The following is a 13,577-nucleotide window of genomic DNA, read 5'->3' as shown; positions in this document are numbered from 1 at the left end:
CTCTGTTCCTTTACGTGCAAGAATCTTAAATTTTTACCACTTTTTACTCGAAAAGCGTTCCTTTACTTCTGACACCATGTTATTCATATGGGAACAGTTTACAACTTTTACTACTTTTGACGGTTTTACCATTTTCAAAAGTAAAGGAACGGACCAAATACATGAATAAGAAATTAAAACAAAGATTGGCCCATTTTACAGTGTTTAACTGTGTTTTATTTAAATTGCATTTTAAATCTGGTAACTCCATTTTGACACAGTTGCAGTTGACCAATCGAGCTAAAACTTTGCACACTTTTCAGATTTGGATGACAATAAATGAATATGAAATCAAAAATTCCATTTTTACTATTTTTACAGTGTTTTATTTAAATTGCATTTCAAATCTGGTAACTCAATATTAACACAGTTGTAGTTGACCAGTCGGACTTAAACTTTACACACTTTTCAGATTTGGATGACAATACATGAATATGAAATTAAAACAAAGATTGGTCCATTTTACAGTGTTTTATTTAACTTGCATTTCAACTCTGGTAACTAATTTTCCACACAGTTGCAGTTGACCAATCGAACTGAAACTTTGCACACTTTTTAGATTTGGATAACAATACATGACAATACCACCCGATTTCAGGTATTTTTAGGATGTTATCTTCTTTTTTGCCCGAATTAGCTGTTATTTGGCATTTCCAATGATACAGACATTTCCCCACCAAAAATTGTGAACGTAGGTCCAGGTTTTGGTATAGCCCCCTTATAGCGGTACCATCCGATTTCAAGTATAATGAGGATTTTATCTTCATTTTGAGGCCGTATTGGCAGTAACTTGGCATTTTGAGTCCCCAATGTTACAGAAACTTGTCCACCAAAAATTGCTGACATAGGTCCAGGTTTTGATATAGCCCCCATATAGTGGAACCACCCGATTTCAAGTGTTTTAAGGATTTTATCTTAATTTTTAGCCAGAATTGGCTGTAAGTTGGCACTTGGAGTCCCCAATGGTACCGAAACTTCCCCACCAAAAATTATGGACATAAGTCCAGGTTTTGGTATAGCCTTTATATAACGGTACTACACGATTTCAGTCATTTTAAAGTTTTTATTTAAATTTTCGGCCTAAATTGACTATAATTTTGTTCTCAGTGCTCAAAAAATGTATTTACTAAAAAGTTAAAAATAAAATATAATTAAAAAAATTAAGTTTCAGTGTTTTATTTGTCGATGGTCAGACTGGCACGATTTCAACATGGCGACGTCAAGTTTATAGGCGAGGGGTATGAAGTAGTGAAACCCATGTACATGGTTTTCTGTGTTTGTTGTGTTGCCTGTTCTTGTCATTCGTTGCAAGATTTTTTCTTCCATTTTCTTTCATTTTAATTTTCTCAAGCAAACGTTAACAACGAAACAACAATAAAAAGATTTAATAATAAAATTTAATTAATGGAATAGTGCAAATTTAACTATTAATATTAATTTAATTATTAATGTTAATTATTTTCTGTTGTTTTTTAGTTCATTTATGTTTGTTTTGTTTTTATTGGTATCGGAAACACAACAAACGCGAATGGTAAAATAAAGAGGACACGCAAAAATCTTAAATTTCAGGTTAACGTGTGTGGACACTAACGAAACTTGAAAAGAAAATTTAACGAAATTGGTTTCAAGAAACCTTGCTAGTCTGACCATCGACTTTAGAAATGCACTTAAAACTAGGAAATAATTTGTCGCTTATAGCCCGTTTAGACTAGTCATTTTAAATCGATTCGATTTCTAAATCCAATTTTCAAATCCTAGTTGTTTAGACTGGTCTAAAATGATATAAGATGCCAGTCAGCTGATCTTTGTTTACGTATACATACGCGAATTTGCAAAAAGAATTTGTTGAAAATTACAAATTTAATGGAATACTGCAAAAAATGTAGTATTCGAAGAATATTTGCTATGTTCCAGAACCTGCAAGAAGCTACTATTTTTTACTAATATAACATTTTTACCTTTATGTTATCGGAGAAAAAAGTAAAAAATAGTAGACTCTTTCAGTTCTGGAACAGACCAATTAAATGCTACTTACTAGGCGTTTACACCAGACAGTTTGCCTTCAAATACAACTCTGATTTACTAACACATACATACATTTGTCGCTTGTCTCCCAGCTGTCCACCATTTTTTCACAGACAGTAAGAAAGACAAATTTTTGGCATTTTTGTAAAAATAAGTGAGATAATAATTGAAATGTGTTGAAAACAAAAGAACATGAACAAAAACAAAATATGTGAACGGAAAACAAAAAGATGTCGATGAATTTTGTTAATTTTCTCGTTTAGAGTTAAGCTTGATGATCTGAAATTATTTGCAAGTGAAAAAGGAAAGCCAAGGACTCAAACCCACATAGTCACCAAGTTACGTTACCTGGTTTCATTGGTGGTAAAGCAAATCTTCGGACGTATCGACTATGTAATGGCTTCTCTGTCCTAGAACTTATCGTTTTTCAAATGCAAATTTCATTCAAAATTTTACAACTGTTTTTGCAGTTGTCGGGACGCCTACGTCATACAGGCAAGTTGTGGGATTATGACAATCAATACATGAAGTCAACTGTCCTGTCATTTGTAAACGCAGGGTTAATTTCAAAGACATAAAATGTGTGTTCGTTTACTGAAAATTTGTACGAATTGTTACTGGAAGTTGTTCGTTTACTCTACAGTACAATGCAAAAGACCTTAGTCGTTTACAAGAAGTTACTGGACTTGTACAAATTCGTACAAATTGTTGAGTAAACGAACACACCTAAAATATAACAAGGTGGGACATTTACATTGCTACTATACATCGGCAGATGGCGCTGGAGGTCTAACATAATGTTATGTTCCAATATGGTGACAAAATTATGTTATACTTGTTTTTGCTGCCGTCGTGTTATGTTAGTTGTCTGTTATACACAAACACCCTCTATGGTTTAATAGTAAAATTAACTGCATTATTCACTATGTCCAATCTTTACAGTTATATGTCTTTGTTAATTTCGTTTTCGGCATAGGGCGAATATTTCAAATTGAAATACATGTATTTTGTTTTTGTTTTTTTATACGCACAGGCAACACGCAAATTTATAAATTTTGTCCTTATGTTATCGGAAAAAATAGTAAAAATTAGTAGATTCTTGCAGTTCTGGAACAGATCAAATAATAATTGTTCCACAAACATCACAGGCGGGACAAGGGAGACTTCTCTCAAATCAATGAGTGCACCCCGATTCATATTAGCTCATTGAAATGTTTATCGCCGAGTCCGAGCGGCGTGTCCTACGACACCACTTTTAAAGAAGTTTTACAAGGCTGAAATACTCAGGAAATGTCGCCAACATTAAGGCCCCCACTCATTTATCAGTCTGTGCCGTCAGTCCGATGAACCCTTTCTGTATGTGTGACTGACAAGTGTGTAGCACGAACCATCAGTCAAGTCTAAAAATCTTGAATTTCTCCTCCAAAAATGAATGAATTCCACATTTTTTGTGTTCCTACACCAATATTATGTTCTGTTTTTCAAAATTGTTTATTGACAATTTGAAAATAAATAGAATTCACCCAGACTGATGGGGGTTCATTTTGATATCAAAACTATTTTGATTTTCTTCAGTCTTGAAAAACTCACACATACATTCTCAAATTTTCGAAAATTTACACATACTACCATAAATGCTGGCAGTCAGACTGACTAATGAGTGGGGGCCTTTACAGAGGGATATTTTGCAACCGTTGAAAATTTGATGTTGTCTAGCCGGCGAATCGAACCCACGACCTTCTGCGTGCAAGGCGGTTGTGCATACCATTGCACCACGGTGGCACGGTGCTGCAAGGAAAATTACCTAATGTAAATATGGACTTACCAAGAGACGTAGAATTTTTAAAAATTTGGATTTTTAAATGAAGCTTTATTCTTTATTTATATTTTCTTCCCAAATATTACTTAATTACGCGTTCTCTTATGATATTGTTGTAAATTATACAAATAATTGGAATGTTTTTCAATGTGATTCCACAAAAGGTTGACATCCAGTTGATTGGTTTCGGGTCCTCCATATTCCACTGGTAGGTTTTCATGGCCAATCATATTGCGAAGTTTGTCGAAATTTTTACCATCATGATTGAATGTCTGGAAATATGGAGAATAGGAAGGAATCTATTTAGGTAATTATGAAGGTTCAGTTATACATTTTAATAATGATAACACGTTATATGATGGACCAGATGAAGTCTTTGATGTAGACGTGAAGAATAAGGAGCATAATATTACATTATTGATCTTCCAAAGGTCTTCTATTCTGTGAATTGACGTTTGTAAATGTAGAACTCGACATATTACGTCGATGTTCGCGGCACAGACGAGGTACATTTATTAATGAGCGTAGAGTATATCAATTCCACTGGACTATTTCCTTTATCGTCTTAATATTATTCTCCAGTTCCATTGGCGGATTTCAGATGCATATCAATGACACAGGAAGCCTCCTACTACATTATTTTATTTATCTACTTACATTCTCCTTGAACTCCTTATGCATTAGCGGCATCAGCAGAGTTGTTATGGCACTAATAAAAGCTCCACCCAAAATGAAATGGACATAACGTTGCTTAAAGGGCAGAACTTTATCCTTTTGATGGATCATGCGGGTAATGCGTGGTGCTACATACGGTAAGAAGTTACGATTAAATCTGAAAAAAGAACAAATATTCAAAACTCAATTCAATTCCCTCAATGGGTTCATCTTCCCTCCCCCCTACCCAGTCATATCAAAGATAACCGTTAAACCATTATCCTGTGTTTGGGGCAGTAGTAGCAGTGATTCAAATATGAGATCTTCCATTTCAGCACTATCAAGTAAATAGTTGGGATATTTTTCAAAGACGTCAACTGGAAAGATAGAGAGTACAGTAAATTCCATTTTTAGTACGTAGGTATGTAATTTTCTTCACCTAATTTTATTATCAATATTGGTCGACCATCTTTATCCGGTTTTGGCATTATAAATCGTGCTGCTACATCGAGAAACTGCTCACGAAAATAGGCCGGATGATGGTGGGCCATCCATTCAGGATTTTTCGCTTTAAAATCATAATAGTTATGTATGGCTACATAGGCTCTTTCAAGATGCCAATTTTTAAATGACAAAAATTTGGCTAGAAATATGTCATCCGTACCCACAGATAGATTTAGAGAATCTGTAAAAGATAAATCAAAGGAAATATTTGTAATAAGGGCACAGAACGCTCTATAAAAAGACATGATCTATAAGGAGAAGTATTGATTTATAAAAAGTGATGATATTTAGGAAGAAGAATGATCCATACGATCTCTTGTGTTCTATGAGAAGAAGTCGTTTTCGAAAGTTCGTTTTCGTAGTTCGTAAGAAGTCGTAGTCTGTAAGCAGAAGAAACCGCCTACATAAAGAAATTGTGGTTAATTGCAACAAATTTTTGAAACTTTGGGGAAGGTATATGAAGGAACGGATCGACATCTTGGAACTGGATCTAATTTTGGGAGTCGTTCCTTTCGATACCGGTCCAACCAGTGTTTTTTAAGAATCACAAGGATAACCCTCGATCAAAATTTTCAAACCAAACTTCACTTAAATGAAAATGTTGAACTGTATTGATGGAGGTACCGGAAGGAGTTGTCCGATAAAGTCTATTTTCGAGCTTGATTTAAGTTTGAGATCAGTCACTCTTTTCGATAGTTATCGTGCCAACCAACCAGTTGGTACTGTCCCCAATATCATTCGACATTTATGCATATTGAAAATCGCACACCTCCAACAACAGATATTTTGGCGGAATAGTATGCCGATGATTGAAGAACAATTTCATCTAGTGTTAATAAATTGATATGTATAATGTCTATGTAGCCCAGACAGCATAATAGTAATCCACTCCCAAAGGCCAAAATTTAGTGCGACATTTTTTCGAAAAACCCTATTTATACCCTCCACCATATGGAGGGTATAATTAAATTTGTCATTCCGTTTGTAACACATCGAAATATTCGTCGGAGACCCTATAAAGTATATATATTATTGATCAGCATAAAATTCTATGTCGATTTGACCATGTCCGTCTGTCCGTCCGTCCGTCAGTCCGTCCGTCCGTCTGTCTGTCTGTTGAAATCAAGATACAGCTCGCAATTTTAAAGATAGAGAGTCAAAATTTGGTACAGAAGTTTTTATTACTTGCAGGATGGTTGGTATTGAAAATGGGATATATCGGTCCACGTTTTGATATAGCCCCCATAGAACGGTACCTCCCGATTTTCGGTATTTTTAAGGTTTTAGCTTCATTATCCTGCCAAAATGGCTAAAATTTGGTACGTAGTCTTCTTTAGGGGTATAAAACTTTCCCCCAGAATTTTGTCTGTATCGGTCCACACCTTCATATAGCCCCCATAGAACGGTACCTCCCGATTTTCGGTATTTTTAAGGTTTTAGCTTTATTATCCTACCAAAATGGCTGAAATTTGGTACGTAGTCTTCTTTAGGGGTATAAAACTTTCCCCCAGAATTTTGTCGGTATCGGTCCACACCTTTATATAGCCCCCATAGAACGGTACCTCCCGATTTTCGGTATTTTTAAGGTTTTAGCTTCATTATCCTACCAAAATGGCTGAAATTTGGTACGTAGTCTTCTTTAGGGGTACAAAACTTTCCCCCAGAATTTTGTCGGTATCGGTGCACACCTTTATATAGCCCCCATAGAACGGTACCTCCCGATTTTCGGTATTTTTAAGGTTTTAGCTTCATTATCCTACCAAAATGGCTGAAATTTGGTACGTAGTCTTCTTTAGGGGTAAAAAACTTTCCCCCAGAATTTTGTCGGTATCGGTCCACACCTTTATATAGCCCCCATTGAACGGTACCTCCCGATTTTCGGTATTTTCAAGGTTTTAGCTTCATTATCACACCGAAATGGCTGAAATTTGGTAATTAGTATACATTGGTGGTATAAAACTTCCCCCAGAACTTTGTCGGTATCGGTCCATGCCTTCATATAGCCTCCATAGAACGGTACCTCCCGATTTTCGGTATTTTGAACGCTTTGGCCTCAATATTCCACCGAAATGGCTGAAATTTGGTATTTAGACTTTGCTGGGGTTGCTCAAACTTCCCCTTTAAATTTGTCGGTATAGGTCCACACCTTCATATAGCCCCCATAGAACGGTACCTCCCGATTTTTGTAATACTGAAGATTGTGACGTCAATATCCAACCGAAATGGCTGAAATTGGTTATTTCGTCTTCCAAGAGTTATAAAATATTCCAAAAGAGTATTATCAGTATAGGTCCACATCTTCCTATATTCCCATAGAAGCGTACTTCTTGACTTTCGGTATTTTTTAAGTTTTAGTCACATTCTCTTACCGAAATATAGGAAATTTGGTATTTAGTCTTCTTTGAGCCTAAAAACTTTCCATCAGAAATTTGTCGGTATAGATCGACATTTTGAAATAGCCCCCATAGAATGGTGCCTCACATTGTTTTACCAAAATTGCTGAAATTTAGTATTAAGTCTTCTTCATACACGAAAGGAAACTAATTATTCCATTTTACTTCAATACAACTTGTGGTGGAGGGTATAACAAGTTCGGCCCGGCCGAACTTAACGCCGTTCTTACTTGTTTTTGGGTACAGTATTTACAATATCCTTTTGATTGATATAAATCTAAGATCGTTAAAATCCATCCACTAGAACGGCGAAAACAGCAACTGCAAAAACCGAAAAATGTGCGTAAAATATTTTTGAAAATATCGCGGATTTAATCGCGTTTTCTGTGGATCGTTTCCTTTTCAATAAAGAAACTGACACATCACTCGCGTTTTTTTCGAAAACAGCGGTTTAAAAAATTTACTGGCATGGGAGCTGTATCCGATTTATCCCAAAAATAGTGTGTGATGCTACATCCACGGTTCTTGATGGATTTTATCGAAATATGTTTAGATCGATGTATTTTTTAATGGATGATAGTGAAATCGGATGCGCATAAAAAGTGTATGCACGTTGTGCAAATTATAAGCGTTATACAGTTTGTTGCACACTAAACTGCAGACGATGCTACATCTTAGCGGCCAAAGTAAATCCTGGCAAATGTGTACAAATTAAAAAAGAAGAATTCGCCGTATTAATAAGCCTCATGCGCATCAAGTGATTTTGAGGATTTCGCGATGTACATGCATTTCAAAATGAACATTAGCCGATACAGTTTTATTTCAAGATTATACCCCATTTAAATGAACCCAACATTTATTTGAAAGATACCCATATCTTCTGCTAGATGTTAGCGTATGTTCGAGAAGTGATTAGAATAAAAAATGTGATTTTTCGTGAAATTTAACTAAAATAAAAGAATAACTCCGACCTATTTTTTCAACAGTTTCTTCAACTAGCACACAAAATAAATTTTAATAAATATTTTCTCTTACAAAATTTTTATACAATTTCTCAATATATTATTTTGTTTTTTGCTATAAGGCCATGTTTATATTATAGCCTTTTGCAGGGTTAACCTTCTTAATTAGGATTTAGTTGACGTATACGTAAAGGAATTGACATTTGAAAACCAGTGGGTTTGTTAAATCTGCTTATATATAAACGTACTATAATATGCAAACCGCTAAACGGATTTTTATAATTTGAATCTTCGCGATGTTTAGATTACGCACATTTTTTATATTTTTCAGATGTTTCTCGATATAATGAATAGCGTTTTTATAAGATTTTTTCTAATAATCAGAATTGAAACCGCCATAACTTTTGCGCGCAATATCCAAAATTAGTATGTATCTCGAACAGATTTGAGAATGGGAATTTTTTCTCAGTGCATGTACCAAAAATCGTTCATGTAGCGTCAAAACAAATTTAATTTTTTTCAAATGGAATATTAAAAAATTCTGACTTTTCCTCATATATTCTGGATAAGGGCAAAATTCTGAGTCGATTTATAGATGTCCGTACATTAGTTCGTCTGCTGTAATCACTCTATCAACCACAAAAATATAGATAGGACGCTGAAATTTTGGCAAGATGGGTTATTTGTTTGCTGGCTGGTCAAGTTCGAATATGGGTAATATCGGTCCACGTTTTGGTGTAGCCCCGATTTGAGGTATTTCGGCGTTTTTAACAGCATTTTCTGACTGAATTAGCTATAATATGGCATTTAGGGTTCCTGGAGGTCACAAAACTTATGTGCCAAAAATTGTGGACACAAGTCCATGTTTGGTATAGCTTCCATAAAACGGTTCCCCGGATTTGGAATATTTTGGCGTTTTAGCTAAATTTTCAGACCTAATTAGTAGACATCGGATTTTTGCATGTTTTTTATTTCTTATCCGATTGGACTCAAATTTTGGATCTAGGCGTTTTCGATATTTGGGGTCATATCAAAAATATGCAAAATATATGCAAAAAATATGCAAAAAATATGCCAAAAAATATGCAAAATATGAAAAAAATTTGCAAAATATGCAGAATATGAAAAAAATTTGCAAAATATGCAGAATATGCAAAAATATGCAAAATATGCAAACAGTTTTTGGGCGAAAATCGTCATAAAAGTCGTAAAATTTACAATTAAAGTTGGAAAAAATCATCAAAACAACTTTAAAGTGTCCTAAATTAAGACTGTTGGTCATTTAACGTCGATTTGTTAGCAGATTATTATGTTATTGATACCTCTTACGACAGTGTGGTGTAGGGTATATGATATTATAATACTAATTTTCATTTTTAAACTATGCAAAAATATAAAATTTGATAAAATATCAATAATTTTATGTAAATTCAATATTTTCTTTGTCTTAATTTGTATCTTTAGACTGGTTTTAACTCAAAGGGAAGAAATCGACGACGGATTTTTTTAAGGTTGGGGGTGGTGCCCCCTAAACTGTTTACTTAGATTAGATTTTAAATAGATTTAAGATAAAGATTGCCAATTGAGCACCATTGGAATAAGTTAACACGTGCTACTGGGGCCTCGAAGGTATGATAATCTCGTATCTCTCGGCGACCCATATCTGCCCACATTATGCATTAACTTAAAGGCCATTCTTTTAATTTTATTTTCAAAAACAAAATGCTAAGTATTACTGAATTCGACATAGAAAGCCAGTGTCCCGATTAACGTGACTACGTACGCCTTAGGGCGAAAATGGAGCCTATCTGGGTACAGCCGACTACTTGGTTATAATATGTGGTGAGCTCGAGTCGGAGTTAATGTGACTTTTTTATGAAGATACCACAGGTGATTTATCCTTAAAATACTTTAAATCGGGTGGTACCGCTATATGGGGGCTCTAAGAAAAAATGGATCCATATTGGTTTTGGTTTCATATTCATGTATTGTCATCCAAGTCTGAAAAGTGTGCAAAGTTTTAGTTCGATTGATCAACTGCAACTGTATGGAAAATAAGTTACTAGGTTAGAACTAAACAGACACCAAAGTTAAATAAAACACTGTAAAAAGGGTTTTTTCACAATAGACTCCATTTTCACCCTAAGGCGTTTTCGGGACATTGGCTTCATTATCTCGAATTCAGTAATACTTACGTATTTTGTTGTTCGGCAAAAAATATTAAGAATAGAATGGCATTTAATTTAATGCATAACACCGGCAAATAACTTTAACCGTTTCATAGATATGGGTCGCTGAAGTCGTCAAATAGCCAACAAATCAAGATTTTCATAATTACGAGGCCCCAGTGGGATGTGTTAACATATCCAATGGTGCTCAAACTTTAACAATCTTAAAATCTAACTAAACTAACAACTTTAGAGGAGTGCCGCATAAAAAATCCGACATCGATGTTTTCCCTTTGAGTTAAAACCAGACTAATGCAACAAATTAAGACAAAGAAAATATTGAATTCTACAAAAAATATTTGACAATTTAACAAATTTTATATTTTTTAATAGGTTAATAATAAAGAAATGGTATTACAATATACATATAACGATATTTTTATATTCACACTCTGGTAAGGGGTCTAAATAGCACAATAATCTGCTTAAACGGCCAACAATCCTAATTTAGGACACTTTGAAGTTGTTTTGATGATTTTTTCCAACTTCCCCAAAATTGGTCGGTATCGGTCCACACCTTCATATAGCCCCCATAGAACAGTACCTCCCGATTTACGGTATTTTGAAGGTTTTAGCTTCATTATCCTACCAAAATGGCTGAAATTTGGTACGTAGTCTTCTTTAGATATAAAACTTTTCCCCAGAATTTTGTCGGTATCGGTCCACTCCTTCATATAGCCCCCATAGAACGGTACCTCCCGATTTTCGGTATTTTAAAGATTTTAGCTTCTTTATCACACCGTAATGGCTGAAATTTGGTACTTAGTCTACGTTGGTGGTATAAAACTTCCCCCAGAACTTTGTCGTTATCGGTCCATGCCTTCATATAGGCCCCATAGAACGGTACCTCCCGATTTTCGGTATTTTGAACATTGTGGCCTCAATATTCCACCGAAATGGCTGAAATTTGGTATTTAGAATTGGTTGGGGGTAATCAAACTTCCCCTTTAAAGTTGTCGGTATTGGTCCACGCCTTCATATAGCCCCCATGGAAAGGTACCTCCCGATTTTTCGTATTTTGAAGGCTGTGTCTTCAATATTCCACCAAAATGGCTGAAATTTGGTATTTAGTCTTCAGTGTGATATAAATGAAGATTGTGACGTCAATATCCAACCGAAATGGCTGAAATTCGTTATTTCGTCTTTCAAGAGTTATAAAATAATCCAGAAGAATATTATCAGTATAGGTCCACGTCTTCCTACATCCCCATAGAAGCGTACTTCTTGATTTTCGGTATTTTTTAAGTTTTAGCCACATTCTCTTACCGAAATATAGGAAATTTGGTATTTAGTCTTCTTTGAGCCTAAAAACTTTCCGTCAGAAATTTGTCGGTATAGATCGACGTTTTGAAATAGCCCCCATAGAATGGTGCCTCACATTATTTTACCGAAATTGCTGAAATTTAGTATTAAGTCTTCTTCATACACGAAAGGAAACTAATTATTCCATTTTACTTCAATACAACTTGTGGTGGAGGGTATAACATGTTCGGCCCGGCCGAACTTCACGTTATATACCCGTTCATAAAGTACAAAATGTAGTAAACGTCATAAACATAAAAAATTTATGTTACCACCATATTTTCCAATTAATACTAATTCCTAAAGCCTGTCTTTGTTATTGAAGAGCCTACGTACCTTTTTTGGACATTTAAACACATTTTTATTAATATTTTATTCTTTGAAATAACTGAAATGATTGAACAAAAATTGAATTGAAGTACAGTTGAACCTCGATTATCCGTGAATCTATTATCCGGGAACCTCCATTATCCGTGATAGAAAAGAAACTTCATTACCCGGTATTAAAAAAACACTTTCCAATTAATTTGATTAAGCAAACAAAAGGTAAACAAACAAAAACTAGAAATTCTCCCGTATTACATAATTTGTGTACTTATGGTATCACATAAACCACGGGACAAAGTCAATTCATATGAATCTGATGATGATGGTATTAAGTATCTTATAAACTTAAAAAATTGCAAATTTTCATATTATTGTGCGATACTATGCCATTTTTACTTCAAGATATGTTACAAAACTGCATAAAAGCATTGCCTCCATTATCCGGGAAAATCGATTATCCGAAATGCCTCCGGTCCCGACCATCACGGATAATCGGGGTCCGACTGTACTTAGCACTTAGAATGTATTGTAGCATTCTGAACACTACAGTTGCTGGTGAAATAATAAACATATAATGCCCATATAATATAAAAAATGTACGTAAAATGTATATTTTTGGAATGAACTCTTTTTAGGTTTGTTTCTTTTTTACAAAAACGGGATCTCAAAAGAAATAATAAAATGACGTTTGTTATTATGAAAAACAACGATTTTTAGGTTATAAAATTCTATTGTTTATGCTGTCAAAAACCTTGTTTTTCGGCAAGGTTTACGACGTTTCTGACGTATGTAATATACGTCATAATTTCCGACAGACACATCTATGCCTATAACATATGCAATGATATAGGTCTTTGTTCGTTCCACTTCCACTCACCTTCCACTAAATTTCTTAAATCGTTGATTTTTTCAAGCTGTTGCGGTGTAAATGTTATAACCGAATTCAACATTTTGAAGACACTTGTAACCAATATATTTATGTTAGCACTTTTTATTTTTCTTTAGCTAACGTAATGCTAGAAATCGCTTAGCAAATTCCGCGTTTTAGCGCTGTTCCAATGCTCTTAACGTTAGAATTTTGAGTGAATGGTGGAAATTCACAGAACACATGCATCAAGTGTTCTTATCATTTGTCATATTCAATTGATTTTGGTTGGCGCAAGAGTTGACAATAGAATATTAATGGTTTAATTAAAAGCGGGAAGCCTTGGTCAATGTAAAAACGTGTAGAACCATTTGGTTATTGCATTGCCAATGATTATGACTCAGAAAATGCAAATAATAGATTTGATATATTTTGAAATGTCCAATAAGCAATACAAAA

At 34.5% G+C, this 13,577-nt stretch overlaps 1 protein-coding gene across 1 annotated transcript; it reads right to left on the bottom strand.

The window, feature by feature from the left end:
* Positions 1-3,903: 3,903 nt before the first annotated feature.
* LOC141392797 (alpha-tocopherol transfer protein) lies at positions 3,904-13,337 on the bottom strand. The gene is made up of 5 exons (XM_073965762.1): positions 13,131-13,337; positions 4,977-5,222; positions 4,785-4,914; positions 4,541-4,715; positions 3,904-4,155 (listed from the first exon to the last, which is right to left on the bottom strand). The coding sequence occupies exons 1-5, from the start codon at positions 13,201-13,203 to the stop codon at positions 3,970-3,972; spliced, it is 810 nt and encodes a 269-aa protein (XP_073821863.1). The 5' UTR covers positions 13,204-13,337; the 3' UTR covers positions 3,904-3,969.
* Positions 13,338-13,577: the final 240 nt, after the last annotated feature.

The sequence above is a fragment of the Musca autumnalis genome, unplaced genomic scaffold, assembly GCF_047663935.1.
Source record: "Musca autumnalis isolate F117 unplaced genomic scaffold, ASM4766393v1 scaffold_2, whole genome shotgun sequence".
Lineage (NCBI taxonomy): Eukaryota > Metazoa > Arthropoda > Insecta > Diptera > Muscidae > Musca > Musca autumnalis.
This window is presented reverse-complemented; position numbering and strand designations above follow the sequence as displayed.

Coding starts and splice junctions, on each gene's coding strand:
- LOC141392797 (XM_073965762.1), bottom strand. CDS start 13,203: ATGTTGAATTCGGTTATAACATTTACACCGCAACAGCTTGAAAAAATC. Junction 5,223..13,130: donor TTTAAGAAATTTAGTGGAAG/GTGAGTGGAAGT, acceptor TATCTTTTACAG/ATTCTCTAAATCTATCTGTG. Junction 4,716..4,784: donor GTTATCTTTGATATGACTGG/GTAGGGGGGAGG, acceptor TTCTTTTTTCAG/ATTTAATCGTAACTTCTTAC.